The 19,767-nt window shown below is 60.7% G+C and overlaps 1 protein-coding gene across 1 annotated transcript; it reads right to left on the bottom strand.

Moving 5' to 3' along the window:
• Positions 1 to 10,099: 10,099 nt before the first annotated feature.
• AGXT (alanine--glyoxylate aminotransferase) lies at positions 10,100 to 19,560 on the bottom strand. The gene is made up of 11 exons (XM_004262530.3): positions 19,168 to 19,560; positions 18,880 to 19,072; positions 17,501 to 17,565; positions 17,229 to 17,329; positions 15,618 to 15,688; positions 14,056 to 14,140; positions 13,693 to 13,788; positions 12,891 to 12,960; positions 11,421 to 11,516; positions 10,730 to 10,858; positions 10,100 to 10,467 (listed from the first exon to the last, which is right to left on the bottom strand). Exons 1-11 carry the CDS (start codon positions 19,396 to 19,398, stop codon positions 10,360 to 10,362), a joined length of 1,245 nt encoding a protein of 414 aa, XP_004262578.1. The 5' UTR covers positions 19,399 to 19,560; the 3' UTR covers positions 10,100 to 10,359.
• Positions 19,561 to 19,767: the final 207 nt, after the last annotated feature.

Below are 19,767 nucleotides of genomic sequence, written 5' to 3'. Positions count from 1 at the left end.
CCAGGAGCAGAACCCAGCCTGTATTCATCCACCGGAAGGTGCCCGAGACTGCTGCCCTGGGCGGGCTCTGGGGGACGGTCCTGGGGAAGGGGTGCGGGGATGACGCATGGGCCCTGCCCCTGGCACCTGCTCTCACGGGCTGGGTACAGTGGAGCACCAAGCTCTGCATGACGGTGAAGACGGCAACCCGGGGGAGGGTGCCTCTGCCTGGGGCACCTGGGAGGTGTGGTGCTATCGGGGCATTAAAACCCTGCCACGAAAGTCCTCATCGTCAGAGCTGAGACACAGGGGATCCTCACCGTCAGAGCTGAGACACGGGGATCCTCATCGTCAGAGCTGAGACACGGGGGATCCTCATCGTCAGAGCTGAGACACAGGGGGATCCTCACTGTCAGAGCTGAGACACGGGGGATCCTCATCGTCAGAGCTGAGACACGGGGATCCTCATCGTCAGAGCTGGGACACAGGGGGATCTTCACGGCCTTGGATTTGGCAATGATTTCTTGGATATGATACCAAAAGCACAGGCAACAACAAAACCAAAAATAATAGACTGGATAAATTGAAAACTTCTGTGCATCAAAGAAGCTATAGAGAGAGTGAAAAGGCAACCCTCAGAATGGGAGAAAATATTTGCAAATCATATATCTGATATCGGAATTATGTCCAGAATATATAAAGAACTCCTACAACTCAACAACAGCAAACTCCAAACAGCTCAATTTTAAAATGGGCAAAGGCCTTGAATCAACAGCTCTCTAAAGAAGACATATAAATGCCAATAAGTCCATGAAAAGATGCTCAACATCACTAATCGTTATGGAAATGCAAATCAAAACCACAGTGAGATATCACCTCACACCCATTAGGATGGCCACTATCAAAAAACCCCAGAACAGACTTCCCTGGCAGTCCAGTGGTTAGGACTCCGAGGGCCCAGTTTCGATCCCTGGTCGGGGAACTAAGATCCCACAGGCCGTGCTGCGCAGCCAAAAAGAAACCAACCAACCAACCAACCAAACAAAAAGCCCCAGAAAATCACAAGTATTGGCAAGGATGTGGAGAAATCAAAATCCTTGTGCATTGTTGGTGGGAATAAAAATGGTGTAGCCACTATAGAAAATAGTACGGTGCGTCCTCAAAAACTTAAACATAGAATTACCACGTGATCCAGCAATTCCACTTCTGGGTACAAACCCAAAAGAGTTGACAGCAGGGTCTCAGAGAGATATTTGTACCCTCGTGTTCATAGCAGCGTACTTCACAGCAGCCAGGTGTTCGCTGATAGATGCATGGCTAAGCAAATGTGTTCTGCGCATACAATGGGGCATCACTCGGCCAGAAGGGGTGCAGCGCTGACACAGGCTGCGGCACGCATGAACCTCGAAGGCGCTGTGCTGAGTGATATAAGCCAGCCCCAGAAAGGCAAACGCGCCGGCCGCGCTCGCCTGCGGTCTTCAGAGCAGTCAGATTCAGAGACAGAAAGTATGGTGTTTACCAGGGGCTGGGGGAGGGGGATGGGGGGAGTGTTTAAAGGGGACCGAGTGCCAGTTTGGGAAGAAGGAGAGTTCTGGAGATGGATGGTGAACTTGGTGGCACGATGTGACTTTTTTTTTTTTTTTTTTGCGGTACGCGGGCCTCTCACTGCTGTGGCCTCTCCCGTTGCGGAGCAACAGGCTCCGGACACGCAGGCTCGGCGGCCATGGCTCACGGGCCCAGCCGCTCCGCGGCATGTGGGATCCTCCCGGACCGGGGCACGAACCCGTGTCCCCTGCATCGGCAGGCGGACTCTCAACCACTGCGCCACCAGGGAAGCCCGTAAATATTTTTAATGTCATTGAATTTACACTTAAAAATTGTTAAGATGGTAAATTTTATGTTATGTTTTTTCGTCACAATAAAAACATCTCAAAAAGAAAAACAAAACCAACTCAAATCTGCCGGCAGCACCTGGGGATCAAATTCTTCTCCCCCACCTGGCAGCTTCGATGAGCCCTAGTAGCTTCTTCAGTCCGGGCTGTGAGATAGATGCCACGTTCTAGGGGAGGGCGGGAGTGACTCCGGTCTGGCCCTGGGCTGACTGACTGGGCCTGTGCGACAGAGCTGGGTCACTCTGCGTGACGCCAGATGACCGTGTGGCTGCTCCCTGGGCCCCTTTCTCAGCCCCCTCCTCCCCAGCCCTGTGCCGAGGCCCTCGGGACCCTCCTCGCCCCATAGACCCCTGCCCGCCCCGTCCTGGGCTGTGGCGACCCCTGCCTTCCTTCCGCTTGGAAAGCTTCATGGCTCAGCTGTCTGCTCCCCACTTGGGGGGGGGGTTACCTTCCCGGTGACCATGCTGGTTGGCCACATGCCTGCTTCTCTTTGGGTGGCCCGGGTGTTCACAAACGCCTGGACAGCTCACCTCCTCAGGCCCCCCCCCCGCAGCCCCCATTGGACAGACAGACCCTGCCTGCGCCCCCTGCCCCCCGACAGCACACGTGCACCTTGCATCTTGTGCAGGAACCGACCCGAGTGCCCCCCCAGGCTTCTCCACCAACCTGGGGGTCGATTGTCCCCTCACCCGCTTCCACACCTGGTCCTGCAGGTTCCCTGCGTGTTTACGTCAGAGCTGGGCACACGCTGAGAGCTGGGTCCCTGTGAGAAAAGGCAGCAGGCTGGGTGGCCGCCTCCCCAGGGGCAGCCTGCCTCCCCTCAGCCCCCGGGCCCCTCCTAGCAGGTAGCAGGCCCGCGGGGTGGTGATGGGTGGTCAGGAGGACAGCCCCTGGGCCACGGGGACCAGCAGTGGGATAGATCCTGGCTGTCAGGGCTCACGTCCCGTAACCCGGGGGAAATGCTTTCCCAGGAAATCACTGGGAATCCAGGGGCTCCAGCCCCAGGGGCATCACTGTGCACGAGTCTGAAGTCCAGTAATGGGGGACAGTGGGCGACATGGGATGTGCCCCAAATGGGCTGGGAACCGAGGAGACAGGGCGGAGCGAGGCCACGCCGAGGCCAGAGTCCTCTCCTCCGTCTGACGCTGCTCTGGAGGGCACCCAGGGCAGGACTGCCACCTGTGTCCTTCCGGGGGCAAACCCCTCGCCACCTGGATCGTCCCTCACCTGTGCCGAGCCCTCGCGGGGGCTGCCATTGTGCTCCCAGGACTCATTTCACAAGCCTGTTCAGGTGGAACGCGTGACCCCTTTCCCGGCACCTCTGGGAACTCCCGAAATACAGGCTCCCGTGCTGCCCTGAGTTACACTGAGAGATGGAAGCAACACAGACACGCGCAGGCCAGCCCGCCCAGTGCCGCCAAGGCCCACGGGGAGCTCTTCAGATCCGCCCACGATGCTGGGCATGTCTGGTCTTCCCCTCGCTCCCCGCTGGGGTCCCAGGGCTGTGGTCCTGGCGGCTGTGGCCCGAGGTACGTGGCTCCCCCGTGGTCTAATGCTACCTGGCCGGCTGGGGTGGGCGCCTGCTTCCCTTGCGCCCTGGGCCCCGTCTCTCTCGTCTCTCGCCCCACTCTCCCGGCTGGGTCCTGGCGGGTCCAGGCGGGGCTCACATCCAGCTTTCCTGGGCCTCCACCCATTGTCCAAGTGCCGGCTGCGTGCCAGCCTCTGTGCCCCCCTGGCGCACGCTGAGGAGGCCCATACTGCCCCAGCCGCGTGGAGCTTACCATCTGCTGGGGAACTTACCACCCGTCCAGGGGCTGCAGGGGAAAGGACGTGGCCTGGCTCATCAGGGCTCCGATCAGAGCTGAGGTCTGGGAAAGCGCGGGAGGGCAGCGGGCAGGGGCAGAGCGCGGGGGGGGGAAGCGTGTGCAGAGGGGCCGGGGGGGGGGCGGGCAGCGAGGAACTGGCAGGGGACCAGTGCGCCACAGGAGGGGTCAGGGCTCAGCCAGGCGGGGCCTGCTGTCCGGCCAGGGTAGGAAGAGAGCCCTGCAAGCATGGAAGTCCGGAGACGGATGACCCAGAGGCGTGCGCTGGGGCCGGATTCCTTCCTCTGGGGTGGGCAGGCTCTGGAGGCTCAGGGCCGTGGCTGGGCGGCCCGGGGAGGAGCGACGTGGGGCTGAGGAGGGGTGGCTATGGGTGGAGGTGTGCACGCAGGGAGGGGGAGCAGATCCAGGACTAACTGGGCGGAAGCAGGGTGACCTCGAGATGGGAGCGGGGGGTGGGAGAACCCTCTGGGGGCAGACTGGAGACGCACGCTGAGCTTGCTGGGTACGAGGTGCCTCAGACGTCGGAGGGCAGATTGGCCTGGTCCTGGGGCCGCAGGAGCAGGGGTGTCAGCAAAGGGCGATGATGGACACGCACGGCAAGGGAGAGGAGACCACACAGGAGGGAGAGTGGACGCCAGCCTCAGGCACCTCAGTGCCCCTGGTCGGGGGGAGGGGCTCCAGGAGCCAAGCGAGGAGCGCTCCCCGGACACAGGGCTACGCCTGAGCGGGGGGCAGGTACCTAGTGGGGCCCGTCGGGCGTGGAGCTGGGCCTTCCTCTAGGCTCAGAGCCCCTTGGCGCTTTGGGTACACGAAGTGTCGCCAGGTCTCCTGGGCAAATTCAGGAGAATTGTGAGATTCTTGGGAAAGTGAAGCTGGAGGAATGTAAGAGTCATCGAATCACAGACAGTGGAGTGAAGGTGCAGAAAGGGCCCCATGCCCGAGGGTCAGGGTCAGGAAGGAGAGACCCCAGCTCCTCTGCAGCAGCGCCTCCTCCCTGCAGGTCAGAGTCCCATAGAGACAGAGGGGCCGAGGCAGACGGCTGGGCAGGTGCTGGAGGCGACGGCAGGGCGAGGCTTCCCAGCCGGACCGGGCGGTCCCAAGGAGACTTTCCCCAGCTGGTTCCAGCTCCAGGCTCAGGTGGTGACAGGCATTTTCTACTCTTCACTCTCTTTGCCTCTCAATGACGTTACTCCTCAGATTCTGAGCCACAGCCCACACCCCGGGGTCCTGAGAAGGGCCTGCAAACCCTGAGCAAGTCCACGTGGGAGCCACCTCCCTGAACCTCCTCCAGAAAGACCTGTGGCCACGGAGAGGACATGCGAGTTTCTCTGAAGGCTGTGGGACTCAGGACCAGAGTTGACACTCATACAAGGAGACAAAAAAATGCCATGATGCCCACCCCCCCCACCCCCTGCCATGAGTCAGGGGAGGTTGCAGAAGACATTATCTTGGTCCAATCTGATTTGTAATGGGTGCAAAGTGTCCAGGCCCACCCTGTGGTCATTTCCTTGCTGTTGGAGGTATATCAGGATGGATGGCTGTACTTAGCAGGAGTAAGAGCCACAATGGTAGGAAAGGCCAAGGGGAAGCCTTTAAAACCACCTACTCCCATGGCCAAAATTGGCCAGCAAAACATACTGTGTGCCAGTGCAGTATCAGGGCTTAGAGCCACCTTCAAAGACTGTGACTCACCCAGATGACCTCAGCAACAGATGGGTCAAAAATGAAATGCTTAGATGTAAATCCAACAAAATATATACAAAACCTATTCGAGAAAAACTACGTAACTCTGATGAACAAAATCAAAGAAGATAATACTAAATGGAGAGATATTTCATCTTCATGGATAGAAGACTCAGTATCATCAGGACGTCAGTTCTTCCCAACTTGGTCTATAGATTCACTGCAATCCCAACCCCAGCAATTTATTTTGTGGATATCAACAAATTGATGTAATGTTTATATGGAAAGAAAAAAGACCCAGAAGGCAACACAATATTAAAGTAGAAGAACAAAGTCGGAGGACCGACTCTATCAGACTTCAAGATTTACTCTAAAGCTACAGTAATCAGGACGGCAAGAGACTAGACACATACATCAATGGAACAGAGTAGAGAGCCCAGAAAGAGACCTATATATGTAGTCAACTGACCTTTGACAGAGGAGCAAAGGCAATACAATGGCGCCAAGGTGGTCTCTTCCACAAATGGTGCTGGAATCACTGGACAGCCACGTGACAAAAATGAGTCTAGACACAGACTTTACACCCTTAACAAAAATGAGCTCAAAACAGATCAGACAGCAAAATGTAAAGCATAAAACTATAAATCTCCTAGAAGGTAACATGGGAGAAAACCCAAATAACCTTGGGTATGGTATTGACTTTTTGACACAACGCCAAAGGCATGAAAAAAGCAGTGGATAAGCTGGATGTCACTGAAATTAAAAACCTTCACTCTGTGAAAGACAATATCAAGAGAATGAGAAGACAAGCCACATAATGGGAGAAAAAATTTGCAAAACACACACCTGATAAAGGACTGTTATCTGAAATATGCAAAGAACTCTTAAAACTCAACAACAAGAAAAGAAACAACCCGACCAAAAAATGGGCCAATGGCCTTAACAGACAGCTCACCAAAGAAGATATGCAGATGGAAAATGAGCATCTGAAAAGATGCTCCACATCATAGGTCATCAGGGGAAATACGAGTTAATGTGAGGTGCCGCTACACCCCTATTAGCATGGCCAAAATGCGGAACTCTGACAACACCAAATGCTGGCGAGGATGTGGAGCAACAGGAACGCTCATGCGTTGCTGGTGGGAATGCAACACGGTGCAGCCGCTTGTGAAGACAATGTGGTGGTTTCTTGTACAACTAAACATACTCTCACCATATGATCTAGCAATCATACCCCTTAGTATTTAACCAAAGCAGCTGAAAACTTACGTCTACACAAAAACCTGCCTGCAGATGTTCATAGCAACCTTACTCATAGTTACCAAAACCTGGAAGCAACTGAGATGTCCTTCAGTAGGCGAGTGGATAAATAGACGGTGGTCCATCCAGGCAATGGAATATTATTCAGACTTCAAAAGAAATGAGCTATCAAGCCATGAAAACACGTGGAGGAAGCTTCAATGCATATTATTAAGTGAAAGAGGCCAATCTGAAAAAGGACGTACTGTATGCTTCCAACTCTATGACACTCTGGAAAAGGCAGAACTATGGAGACAGCAAAAGGATCAGCGATTGCCAGGGTTTGCGGTAGGGGTAGGGATGAATGGGTGGGGCACAGGGGACTTTAAGGCAGTGAAAATGCTCTGTATGATACTATAATGGTGGACACATGTCATTATACGTTTGTCCAGACCCATAGAATGTACAGCACCCAGAGTGAGTCCTACTGCAAACTCTAAACCTTAGATGATTAGGACACGTCAGTGTAGGCTCACTAATTCCAGCAAATATAACATGCTGGTCGGGGGTGTTGACAGTGGGGAAGACTACATACCGGTAGGGGTAGGGGGTGTATGGGAAATTTCTGACCCTTCCTTTCAATTTTGCTAAGAACCTAAACCTGCTCTAAAAATGTGTCTTAAAAAATAAATTTAAAACTCAGTGGGATTGTGGTGACTGGCAGTGGATTACATAAACCGAACCAAGTCGTACCCTGCAACCCAGGTGCTGTACTTTGTGGTTTCTTTAGTAGAACAGACAGCACAGCCTCTGGGACGTGCTAGGTGACTACTGATCTGGGAAATGCATTCTCTTCAACCCCCTTTAGAGAGGAGGGTCGGAAACAGTTTGCATTCACTTGGAAGAGGCAACAATGTAAGTTCGTGATCTTGCCCCAGGTTCATCCTCGTGCTCTGTGTCACAACATAAGCCTGATAGGCCTTTATCATTGGGACATCCTGTAGAACGTCACTCTGGTTCACCGTTTTGATTACATCCTGCAAAGAAGACCTGGGAGCATTAGCTAGCAGTTCACTGGATGCCTTGTTAGACATATTCATCCCAAGGTGCAGAGGGTAAGTGACTCGGAAGGTTGTGGGTTCCGAGTGGGGTCAGAGCCCAGCTGGGCTCTCCAGCAGGTGCAGGTGCAGGTGCTGGTGGGACCCGGGGAGAGTGGGCAGCGTGTGGCATCTCTGGAAACCCTAATGTGGTCGTGGAAGTGGTGGAGTGGGACCACGTCATCTGCAGCCTCACTGCTCAGCACAGTGTCTGCCATGATGCGCAGCCCTGGCAGAGAACGAGGCCCTGCCGGCGAGACCCCAGCGGACCGTGTGCTCTGAGCTGCCCATCGGGAGCCACCTGGTACAGGGTCCTCACCTGTGCAACGAGGCAGGAAAAAATGATGAAAAGATATGAACACTGGAAAAGAAGGAGTGAAAATGTTGTTATTCATAGACGACTTGATTGCATAGAAATTCGCAAGGACTCTACAAAGAAACTACTAGGTTTGCTTATAGAGAAGAGTTAGCTATAAATCTATATATTAAGAATCACTATTGGAAATGAAATTTTAAAAATACCATTTACAGGGCTTCCTTGGTGGTGCAGTGGTTGAGAGTCCGCCTGCCGATGCAGGGGACATGGGTTCGTGCCCCGGTCTGGGAAGATCCCACATGCCGCAGAGCAGCTGGGCCCGTGAGCCATGGCCGCTGAGCCTGCGCGTCCGGAGCCTGTGCTCCGCAACGGGAGAGGCCACCGCACTGAGAAGCCCGCGCACCACGATGAGGAGTAGCCCCCCCTCGTGGGCAGCTGGGGAAAGCCCACGCGCAGCAGCGAGGACCCAATGCCGCCAAAAATAAATAAATTTGTACATAAAACAAAACCCCAGACACCTAGGAAGACATCACATAAAAGATGTGTAAGACCTCTACACTGAAAACTGGAAACACGGCTAAGTTTAATTTTAAAAGACCTAAATTAATGTTCATGATCAAGAATTTGTAATATTTTAATAGTTTCCATTGTCCTTAACTTGATGTATAGATTTAGTGCAATTCCCACCAAAATTCCAGTAAGCTATTCTGACGAAATAGACAAGATGACTAAAATTTGTATGCAAATTCAAAAGATCTACGATAGGAAATACAATCTTTAAAAGGGAGAATGAAACTGGAGGACGCGCACTACGTGATTTCAAAACTCTATAAAGCTGATGTACTTAAGACAGCGTGGTGTGGACATAAGGGCGGATAAATTGAGCAACGAACGGGAACAGAGGCGGAAGGAGGCCTGCACCCATGGTCAGCTGGCAAAGGGGCCGCGTCAACTAGATGGGAAGGAAGGGCTATTTAACAAACATGGCAAAGACTGGGTATCAGCCTGGATAAAAATGAACCTCGCCCCCTTCTCGCCTCCACGCACAAAGTCAACGTGAGGTGGGTCATAACCTCAGCATAAAACCTGACACCACAGTTTCTAGAGGAAAACACGGGAACAGATCCTCGGGACCTCAAGGGAGGCAGAGGATCCTAGGGAGGATCCAAACAGCACAGACCATGAAAGAAACACAGGAGCAAACAGGACTTTAGACATGGGATTGCAGACCCTCAGGCCTCTCAGCTCCTGCGCTGATCACAGCTACCCTGTGACAGTGTCTGGTCGCCCTATCAGTGCCATCTCTCCCAGTGGCTGTGAGCACCACGGGGCAGCGGGCCTCGGGTCTGCTCAGAGCCCCACCCCAGTGCCCAGAGCTGTGTCCAGCGCCCAGCTGGGTGAGCAACGGGGTGGAGCCAGGCCAGCCCCAGCCCTCCACAAAGACACAGGGCCGCACGGGGTGGGCGCCCATCCCGACCAGAGGGAGCAATGGCGTGCATCCTGGAGGTTCTGCGTGAGGACCTGGATGTGTGGACGTGGCTGTGGCTGCAGCACACGCTGCTCTGGCCTGGCCTGACCCTTCCCAGGAAGGAGAGGCGAGGGAGCCTGGCATAGGCAGAAGCCAGTGAGGGGCAAGAGCGAAGGGACAGGGGTCGGGGGAGCCAGGCAGAGGAGGGGGAGGGGCTGGGGGCTGCAGAGTGGCCCCAGGGCTGCGACTCCCAGACGCTCCGCACCTGCGGTGGCTTGCGTGCCTGCGGTGTGCCCCTGAGTCTCCAGGGCTCGAGTCCTGGCTCTTTGCCCTTGGACATCTTGGTGCCCTAGTCCCGCGACCCTGGGGCCTTCCGTGGAGGTCGTACGTGAGGATGTGTTTTGCAGGTTCAAGGTCTGGGCCCAGGGTGTGCAGTGTCAGGGCGCCCGGCCCAGCTGACGGTCACACACCCCAGCCTCCAGCCCTGGGGAGGCCCGGGCGAGGATCCGCTCCCCGAGCTCCCCGCAACAGAGGTGCAGTCAGGGAGCGGGGGGCCTTCCTGCCAGACTCCTCCGCAGCCCGGCCCCACACAGTGAGGACAGATGACCAGCGGCTTCTTTATTGAACATTCCCAGGCCAGTGACCTATGGGGACGGCCGCTCGCTGGGGAGGTGCTGAGGGTCCAAACAGCCCACGTCCAGGAAGCTCCGCTCGGAGGGGTCGGGCCCCTGCCTGGCCCTGCCCCTCCCCCCTTCACCCGGGCTGGGTCAGCAGCTGTCCTGTCCCTGTCCCCCTGGCAGAGTCTGTTTGCCCCTGGGCTCCCACCCCCAGTCACTGCGTGAGCATGGGACAGGCAGCCGGGTCACAGCTTGTTCTGGGGGCAGCGCTGCAGGGCCTCCTGCAGGGCCCCAATCACTCGGTCCACGTTCTCCCGGGAGGCGTTACAGCCCAGCAGGCCGATCCGCAGCACCTAGGGCGGGGGCGGGGCGCAGACGTCAGCCTCTGTCTGGGGCCCTGCCTGGCTGTGACTGAGGTCAGGGCAGAGCCAGCTGGTGTCCCCCTGTGCGGGAGGAAGTGGGTGGGAGGGTACACGTGGCCTAGGTCACTCCCCGTACAGCCCCCGGGGTTCAGAGAAGCTGCTCCCTTCCTGACGCCCTGCTGTCCCGGGTCCGCAGACGACCGCTGACCTCGGCCGGCATGTGGTACACTCAGCACAGAAGGCCCCCCCTCACCTTCCCCACCGAGGGCCCGAGGCCGCCCGTGATCTCGATGCTGAAGTGGTCCATGACGTAGCTGACGAGGTCTCTCCAGTCGTAGCCCGCAGGTGCGGCCACGGTGGTGACGGTGGGCAGACGGATCGCCTGCAGGACAGGCCGGGCTCAGCCACCTCGTGCCATCACAGCCAGCTCCACCTGCCCTGGCCTGGCCAGCCCTGGCCGCGGGCTCCAAAGGGGCGGGCAGGGGTGCATGTGGGGGACGGAGAAGGGGCCCCAGGAGAGCGAGGTCACCACCGCCCCAGGAGCCATGCCTACCAGCTGGTGCTCAGGGCAGGGCTTCCAGCCTCCAGGGACCCCTCTGTGTGTCTGTTCTCTGACAGGCCACACGCTGGCTTATTCAGCAGACCCCCTACCCCCAGCCCCTCCAGGATGGTGTCTGGCTGGCGTTCTGGAGGCTGATGGGCCTCCTCCAGCTCAGGGAGCACCCATAACTACTCCAGACGGAGAGGCTCTGGGGGAGGTGGAGGCATCCTACTAAATGTCCTGAGATCCGGAGGCCAGGAAACCATGACCATGACGGGGACTGCGCCCCCATCCCCAGGACCGCTCCTGCCCCCACCAGAACTGCATATCCATAAAGGGGGCTGGACAGGAGCTCGCCCTCCCCCCACTGCCATGTGATGCCCTCTGCCCCCGCCCTCCTCACCGGATCCTTCACGAAGAGCTGCAGGCCCAGTCCCTGCAGGCGCCCGTGCAGGTACTCTGAGGCCTCGCGGTGCTGCTGCCAGCTCTTCTCCAGGCCCTGGGTGGGGAGAGGGCAGTGGGGTGGACAGGGTGGGCTGGGGGCCCTCCTCGGTGGGCAGAGAGGGAGAAACTGGCTGGCATCCACCGGGGGGGGCAACTTTGGCTGGGGGAGGGGCTCCTCTCCTGGCCTGGACCCTGAGCGCCTCGGGAGCCCCCTGGAGCCCCAGGTTCAGGGCCCTGACTCTGCCCCAGGGGCCGGGCCCGGGCTACCTCAGGGAGGTGGAAATAGTCTGGGTCTGGGAGGGGGATGTGGTGGCCCAGCCAGTTGTTGGATCCTCCAGGCCCCTGGGAGGGGTGGGGACGACCTGGCCAGAGGTGGGGGGCTGGCCAGGGGCAGAAAGGCTTCTGGGCTGCACGCTGCCTCCTGCCCTCCCAGCCGCTGAGCCCACAGTCCCTACTCCACGGGGGTCCAGCCTCTCCGGCGGCACAGCTCCCAGCCGTGGCCCAGTCCCCTGCCTAGCAAGCGTCAGCTCCCGGCCTCTCTCCCGGCTGCACAGGTGACCACCCAGCCCATGGGACACCTCGATGTCCCACCCAGCCCATGGGATACTACCATGTCCCACCCAGCCCATGGGACACTAGCCCAGCCCTGGGCCGGTGGCGACGTGGGTGGGCGCAGGGGGCAGGCGTGGCCGGCGCAGCACTGCAGCCTCGCTGGAGGCAGGCCTTGGCCCAGGTCTCTCCCGGCCTCTGGACCGGCAGCTGGCAGGGCCCCTGGGGGCCGTCCTGGGGCCGTGTTTCCTGGCCTGGGCCAGACTTGGCCTCCTGGGTCCCGAGAGTGTGGACCTTGCACTGGGCCAGGGCACCACCCTGGTCGTGGTCACACCCAGCTGTCCCCACGTGGCTCCTGCCCACACCCGGGAGCAGGTAGTGGCCGAGGGCACAGCCAAGCCTCCTGACGGTGGTCTCACTCCCCCCCCCCCCCGCCCTCTGGCTCCACTTCTTGGCCGCCCGCCCTCTCTTCCTCCCACCTGGGCCCTCTGCTCAGCCAGGCCCACGCTGAGCGCTTCACTAAGAACCTAGGGCCTGGAAGGGGGTCCACACCTGCCCTTTCGCCGCATCTGCCCTCAGGGCTCTGTCCTCTGGGGCCTCTACCCTCAGCTGACAGCCAGCTCGCCACCCCCCGCCCCCCCCATGCCTGCCCAGAGCCTATCCCCCTCCCCACTCAGGGCTACTCTCCAGCAAGGCCCCCAGCACCTCTTCCTTCCTGCGGGCCCCTCAGCAAACCAACCAGCAGTTCTCCGAGTCTTAGCATCCCTCTCGCCCCCTGCCCCCAATCAGGGAATCTCGGGGTGGGGGCCGCCCAGCGGTTCGCCAGCCTCAGCACCTGCCGGGTCCCCGCTCCACGCTGCTCCACTGCCCCTCCGCTCACCTGCTCTGCTAGGTGGGCCAGGCTCTCTCTCAGGCTGTACAAGCTGACCACGGGGGTGGTGTGATGGTATCTGGAAGACAGGAGGGGGTGGCCAGGTCACTGGGTGGGGCCGGGGCAGTGACTCTGTCTCTCCCAGCCCCAGCTGGCCCAGGCTCTCTGACGACAGGTCGGCCCCCACCCAGGGGAGCGCGGTCCAGCTTGGGGGCTACAGACCTGCAGCCAGATGTGGGGAGAGCCTGGCTCAGAGCAGGGCACTGGCCGGGCTGCGGGAGAGGCTGACTGGGCTGGAGACCAGGCACTGGCTCCCACCTGTGGCCCCAGTGCCCCGCTGGGCCTGCTGCATAGGGCGCAGTTCCTGGTGTCCCTGTCTACGTGTGTCACGTAAGGGGCCTCGGGTTAGGGTCAAAGCCACCTCACAGAGAGCCCCCTGCCCCCCCCTCCCTCTGAGAGATGGGTAAAGCAAGGCCCAGGATTGGGAAGATGTGTCAGGCCAGGTCCTAAGTGCCTGCAGATGCGCTGGGACTTCTGGGAGGAGAGGGCCCATGGAAAGGGGGGTGGGGACCATGCCTGGGGGGCCTGGGAGGGACCCCGTTGGGGGCATTGAAGGCCTGGCACTGGGCTCCAGCTGGGTGTGAGGGCATGAGGGTGGAGGCTCCCACCCCTTAGCACCTCCCTCCCCCACCCACCCACCCCCTTTCCTCCCCGCCCAGCCCCGCACCCCCCCACATCCTGGGCTTAGCACTTCCCTCCCCCCACCCACCCACCCCCTTTCCTCCCCCCCCAGCCCCGCCCCCTCTCTCACAGCCTGGGCTTGTCGTCACAGCCCCAGAAGTTGGCCAGCCACTTGATGTCCAGGTAGAAGGAGAAGGGCTTGGTCTTCCGAGTGTAGATCTTATTTCTGGGGAGGAGAATCAGCCTGAATGCCCCCAGCCCCCCGTTGCTCAGAAGTGAGCCAGATGGGTGGGGCCCCCAGGACCCCCGTGTCTGTATTCAGGCCCCTGGGGCCCAGCTGTGCCTCTGCCTCGAGGGTGTGCGCCTGTCACTGGGGGGAGCATTGCAGAGCACGGCCCGAGGAGCCGTCCCTTCCCTTGCTCTGTCCCTCCCTCCTCGGGGCCACCTGGCCTTGCTGCCCGTCCAGCCCTGGCTGGGGGCGGGGCACACTCACTTGGCCTTGTCGCTGAAGGAGATGAGCGAGGTGCCTGCAGGGGCGTTCAGGACCTTCTGGGAGCCCGAGTATAAGACATCGATGCCTGTGGAGGGGAGGGGCGCATGCTCAGGGGCCGAGCCCCACGGGGGGGGGGGTCATGGGGGGGCTGCCCAGCCCAGGTCCTGAGAGTCCAGCAGACGTTGCGGGAACCTGGGACCCACCATGCAACTGGTGTCGGAAATGGGAGGGACAGTGTTGGAGGACTAGACCCTTACCCTGTGGGGTCCGACGCTATTGCAGGTGGGCTGAGCTAACTGGAGGGCACCCGTTAGCATCTGCCTGGGGTGGAAAACCCACACGTCTGGGGTCAAGCGCTGGGAGAGAGTAGGGGGCGGCAGAGGGTGGAGCAGCAAACGGGTTTTTCCTTCACATCTTGCAGTGCCCGTCCCCCGGGCTCCCACACAGCCTGAGGGGAGTTTCAAATTATGGGGCAGCAGCAGAGGGCGGTGGTCAAGCCCAAAGCCGGGAGGACGAAGGACCAGGATTCAGATCCAAGCCCTGCACCGTCTCTGACTCCCTGAGGGTGGGGACCCGAGGCAACTGCGTGCCCAGGTGCACGGACGGGTGGACCCGGAATGTTCTTTACAGTTCATTCCTAAAGCCTAAAACTGGGCGGACCCAAAGTTCTCCCGAGAGGAAAGGGGTGAAGTGGGGGTTCACACAAGCGATGAATACTCAGGACCAGCAACACGAGCGACCTTGCTGACATTAGGTTGACGTCTGCTGACCCACAAGGTCCCGTGGAGGCCGGGGGGCGGGCAGTGAAGGCCAGAGGTCCTGAGCCTGGCCCTGCTGCTCCGCGGCCTGGGCCTCAGGCTGGAGCCTCCTTGCCCGGCTTCTCCCTCCACGGCGGGGGCGGCCAGCCTGGAGGCCCAGGGTGGGCATCCCGGGGACAGCACTGCCCGCCTGCTCCCATCCCCAGGGCCCCTCTGTGTGCCTGTCCTTTCAGAGCAGTGGTTTGGGGTCAGCCCAGAAGGCTCCCCCTTCAGCACTGGATCCCGCGGAGCAGAGCCCTCTGCAGAGGCAGAAGCGGACCAGGCCAAGCGGGCCGGGCGGCCGTGGACGCAGCACCACCCAGAGTGGAGCCGGCTTTCCTCCCTGAGGAGATGCTGGGCCTGGAAAGCTTCCCCGGGCTGGCCTGCAGGTGACAATGTCAGCGGTGCTCCCGGCGTGTGACAGGTGTTAGGGGGCTCTCCGCCCTGATTGGCAGGGGCCCCGGCACTGCCCCCACCCCTGCTCCAAGGCTCTGAGTGCCTCTCCAAGTGCCTCCCCTGGAGGGTCCCTTCCTCCCGCCTGCCGCCCGGTCCCGGCCGACGGCCCAGCAGAAGCACGGGGTGTGGCCAGTCTGTGGAGCGTGTCCTGCCCCGTGAGGAGCTGGCGGCTCTCCCACGCCTCGTGGAGACCAGCGCCTAATCCGTACACAGCCGACGGACCCGCAGGCCCTGGCACGGCGCCCCCCCCGCCAGGGCTTTTGACGCTTCGGGCCACTGGTGGGCGGCTGGGCGGGGGCACTCCCTTACCCTGCTGGTCCATGTAGATGGGGACCCCGCCCAGGGATGCCACCGAGTCCACCAGCAGCAGGCACTGGTACCTGGGGGGAGGGGCAGCAGAGAGCAGGAGGGGCGTCAGACTCTGCCCCGGGGTGGGGTTTCTGGAGGGGCCTTAAGAGCCTTTAGAAGGGCCACCGGGGAAGCAGGGGAGCCTCCCACCTCCCACAGGTGCCTCCTCCGGGGCTCTCAGCCCCCTGGGAGCAGCTCTGTGTCTGAACCTGGGTGAGCCCCCGGCACAGCGAGCGTCACCCTGGGGGCCCCAGGTGGCCGGACCCAGGTACTCGTGAGGCCAGCCAGGCAGTCTGTGTCCTGGGGGCTGGCTGGGTGCTCTGACTGCTCAGGCCCAAGGGCTGTGTGGGGTCCAGGGACCAGCCTGGCACAAGGCTGCATCTCTTCTGCTGACAGCCCACAGGGCAGAAGTCCAGAGCATGGGAGGACAGAGTCCAGGAACAGCCTGAACTGAAACCTCTGACTTTCCTCCACCTCCACATTTTCTTTAAAAAACGCACAAAGAGTATTCCACGCGGACCTATGAGAGTCATAGCCCAGGTGACATCTGTGAGCTTGATTCACTGGACAAGACTCCAGGCGGCAGGTGGGCCTGGCTGGGCTGTGCCCAGTGGGCCCGAGGCCCCCATGGAGGATGGCAGCCCTGCCGGGGTGACCCTGCCTGTCGGTAGAGCTTCTCTCCTCCCACCCTGTGGTCAGCTGTCCAGAGCACGACTGCTGGTCCTAGGAGGGAATCCCCCCGACCCCACCCAAGGCCCTGGGCAGCCTGTGCAGGGGTGGGGGAACCTGGCGGAAGGCAGTGGAGGACGGCGCTGCTTTGGGGCTCTGGGACCTCGGGGCAAGGGGGGCAGGCCCTGGCACCAAGGCTGCAGGGTCAGCTTGAGCCCTCCCTAGTCATGGGGCCAGGAGGGCAGTGGCGCTGGGGGGACACCTGACCCTGCTCTCAGATGGGAGGGTCCATCCAGCCTCGGCCCAGAGCCAGGAGGACCCCCGAGGACCTGCACCACCATCACACGGCAGAGGCTGGGGGGACCGGCCAGCAGCCCACCACACTCCCACCCTGTCCTCAGACTGGGTCTGAGCTGTGCTTGGCTCTGCCCCCAGCACTGCCACCCTGGAACAGGCTCCCCCGAGGGACAGGCTTACCTGAGGGGACAGGCTCACCTGTGTGGACAGGCTCACCTGAGGGGACAGGATCACCTGTGGGGACAGGCTCACCTGAGGGGACAGGCTCATCTGTGTGGACAGGCTCACCTGAGGGGACAGGCTCACCTGGGTGGACAGGCTCACCTGAGGGGACAGGATCACCTGTGCGGACACCTGAGGGGACAGGCTCACCTGTGCAGACACCTGAGGGGACAGGCTCACCTGTGGGGAAAGGCTCACCTGTGCGGACACCTGAGGGGACAGGCTCACCTGTGGGGACAGGCCCACCTGAGGGGACAGGATCACCTGTGTGGACAGGCTCACCTGTGCAGACAGGCTCACCTGTGGGGACAGGCTCACCTGTGCGGACACCTGAGGGGACAGGCTCACCTGTGGGGACAGGCCCACCTGTGGGGACAGGCTCACCTGTGGCAGAGCTCCCCATAGCCATCGAGGGGCTGCAGCACACCACTGGATGACTCCCCCTGGGTCAGGAACAGCAGCACGGGCTTGTGCTGGGCCAGGGCCTGAGAGGACAGAGGTTACAGCCATGGGCAGACCCAGTGCGGGGAAGGGGCCTCCATCTGTCCCCCTCCCCAGGGACAGTGCAGATCTGGGCAGTGGGAGCTGGACGCCCCTCAACCCCTCCTGCCCCACCAGCTGACCGGCCCCCTCCCTGGGCCGGCGCACCCCCGTACCTCCTCCACCTCCTGCAGCGTGAAGTGGCCTCCGGGGTCCTTGATCATGGGGTGTACGCGGGCTCCTGGGGGCAGAGTGAGTGGTGAGCAGTCCCCGCACGCTGGGGGGAGCCAGTGCTGGGGACAGAGGCCCGGCTGAGCAGGTGGGTCCTGTGAGGGCCGCCCATGCCTGCCCCCAGCCGCTGCTGGAGGGGGAAGGTGGAGTGTGCTTGGTGAATCCAGGTTCTGGGGTGCCGTGGATGAGAGCGGGTCCCTCAGCTCCACTGTCGCCTCCCCAGCCCACCTTCCCTGGGCCCAGCCAGGCCGGGGCACCCTGGTCCTTTGCAGCCCTCTCCACATGGGAAGTAGGGAAGCATCTGTGCAAGGCTGAGCAGATGGGCGCTTCCCAGCAGAGGGTAGCTGCAGAGGGGCCATGCATTTGATGGATGACTGGGTGAAGGATTGAGGGGGTGCGGGAGCAGGCTTTGCCCCCTCTGGGGCCTTGGGGCTCCAGGGAGGCAGGCCCTGGTCCTGCCCTGTCTCTTGAAGCCCTGCACCCCCGTGCACAGCAGGCCCCCAGTGTCATATGCAGGAGGCAGGGAGGCCCTAGGACCATCCAGCCTCAGGGGCCTGAGGTGTGTGGTGGAGGCAGGGGAGGGGCTTGCCCAGGCCAGGAGGGTGGCCGAGGTCCGCTCAGGGTCCCGGACCCTGCCCGACCCGGGCTCCCCTTGAAAACCGACATGTGCACTGGAGGGGCCCCGGTGAGAGGTCAGGATGCCCTCGGGCTGTCGGGGGTTGTCCATTAACCTGGACCGAGTGTGCCCATGTGCGGAGCTGACCAGGCAGGGGTTCCGTGATGTTTCCAAACCCGCGGTAAATCATTAACCCGATGCACCCTAGGGCTTCCGACTTCTGTCTCTCCCTTTAGTAAATTTTACTCTGGAACTGGACACCTTGTCCATACCTCCGTATTTTGCAGCTCTAGAAACAGCTGTTTCTGAGATTTTGAGGGGGGGGATGTCAGCTTCTGAAACCTTGTCCTGTGACAGAGTGGAGGTGGCCCCTGGGGACCTCAGACAGCTGCGGGGATGCTCTGGGTTCGTGCTGAGACCAGAGGAGTCCCTGCAGTGCCGTCCCCACCACGGGCTCCGGAAATAGCTGTTCCCCAAACTCCGGGAGACCAGGGGGATGGGGGCCCCTCGAGCATCCCGACGCCCTCTTGGAGGAGACAGCAGGCTGGCAGGCAGGGGGATGCGTGAAGGGCCTCCAGGGGGGGTAAGTGCTCAGGGCCCGAGGTTGGTACCTGGAGAGGGGGGCTTCCAGGCTTTGTGCCGGAGGAGGGAGGCCTCTGGGGAAGGATGGAGAGAAGGGCCGCACCCCACGCCCACACCGTCTCTTACCGATGCGCTCCCCGATGTCCTGGGCCCGCTGCCCCCAGATGCCGTTGACCCCGACCAGGAAGGAGTCCCCCGGCTCCAGGAGGTTGAACAGGGCGGCCTCCAGTGCGCAGTGCCCTGAGCCGCTGATGGCCAGCGTGAGGGGGTTCCGGGTCTGGAACACGTACTGGATGCCTTGCTTAATCTCGTCCATGATCTGGGGGCAGTGGACATGCAGGTCACCGCCTCCCCTACTCCCACCCCAGGGAGGAGGCCACTCAGGGCACTGACCGCTGTGTCTCAGTGGCCTACCTGGAACATCTCCTTGTGCATGTGTCCTATTGTCTGCCTCCCCCCAGCCGCCATGACGCGGGGGGTCAGGTTAGAGGGGCCGGGCCCCAGCAGAAGCCGGCTGGGGAGGGACAGGGGCTTACTCAGGGCTTCTGGGGGGGCCACCAGCAGTGGGTGGGAGGCCATGGTCCTCACCCAACCTGCCGCCTTGTGCCCCAGGGCCGCACTGGCCGCGGTCAGTGCCCGGAGCATTTCCCAGCAGGCCCTGCACTGGACGATGGGCACCGGAGGACACGGGGGCGTCCAGGAGGTGAGCCTGGTTGACGGGTTTCTGCTCCACCTGCTGTCTTTTGCTGTGTGTCGTTGTTACCAGGCCGTTATCAATGCTTGTCCTGCACGTGAAGGCTTGGAAGCAGGGGTGTTGAACCCTCGGTGGGAGAGGAGGAGCCAACAAAGTCCAGTCAGTGAAAAACAGATCTTGGCCAGCTGCCCTCTGCCCTCCAGCCGCCCCTCCCTCTCCGTCCCCGAAGGATGCCCAGCCTGGTACGCCTGGCTGGGCTCAGGGGGCCCCAGCGTTTTTCTTATGTGACCAGAGCGTCAACATTTCAGACTTGGCAGACC

This window comes from Orcinus orca, chromosome 7 (assembly GCF_937001465.1).
Source record: "Orcinus orca chromosome 7, mOrcOrc1.1, whole genome shotgun sequence".
Lineage (NCBI taxonomy): Eukaryota > Metazoa > Chordata > Mammalia > Artiodactyla > Delphinidae > Orcinus > Orcinus orca.
The sequence above is the reverse complement of the archived record's forward strand: the minus strand, read 5'-3'. Positions and strand labels throughout refer to the sequence as shown.

Coding starts and splice junctions, on each gene's coding strand:
- AGXT (XM_004262530.3), bottom strand. CDS start 19,398: ATGCTCCGGGCACTGACCGCGGCCAGTGCGGCCCTGGGGCACAAGGCG. Junction 17,330..17,500: donor CGCTGCAGGAGGTGGAGGAG/GTACGGGGGTGC, acceptor CTGTCCTCTCAG/GCCCTGGCCCAGCACAAGCC. Junction 10,859..11,420: donor AGCTCTTCGTGAAGGATCCG/GTGAGGAGGGCG, acceptor CCTGTCCTGCAG/GCGATCCGTCTGCCCACCGT.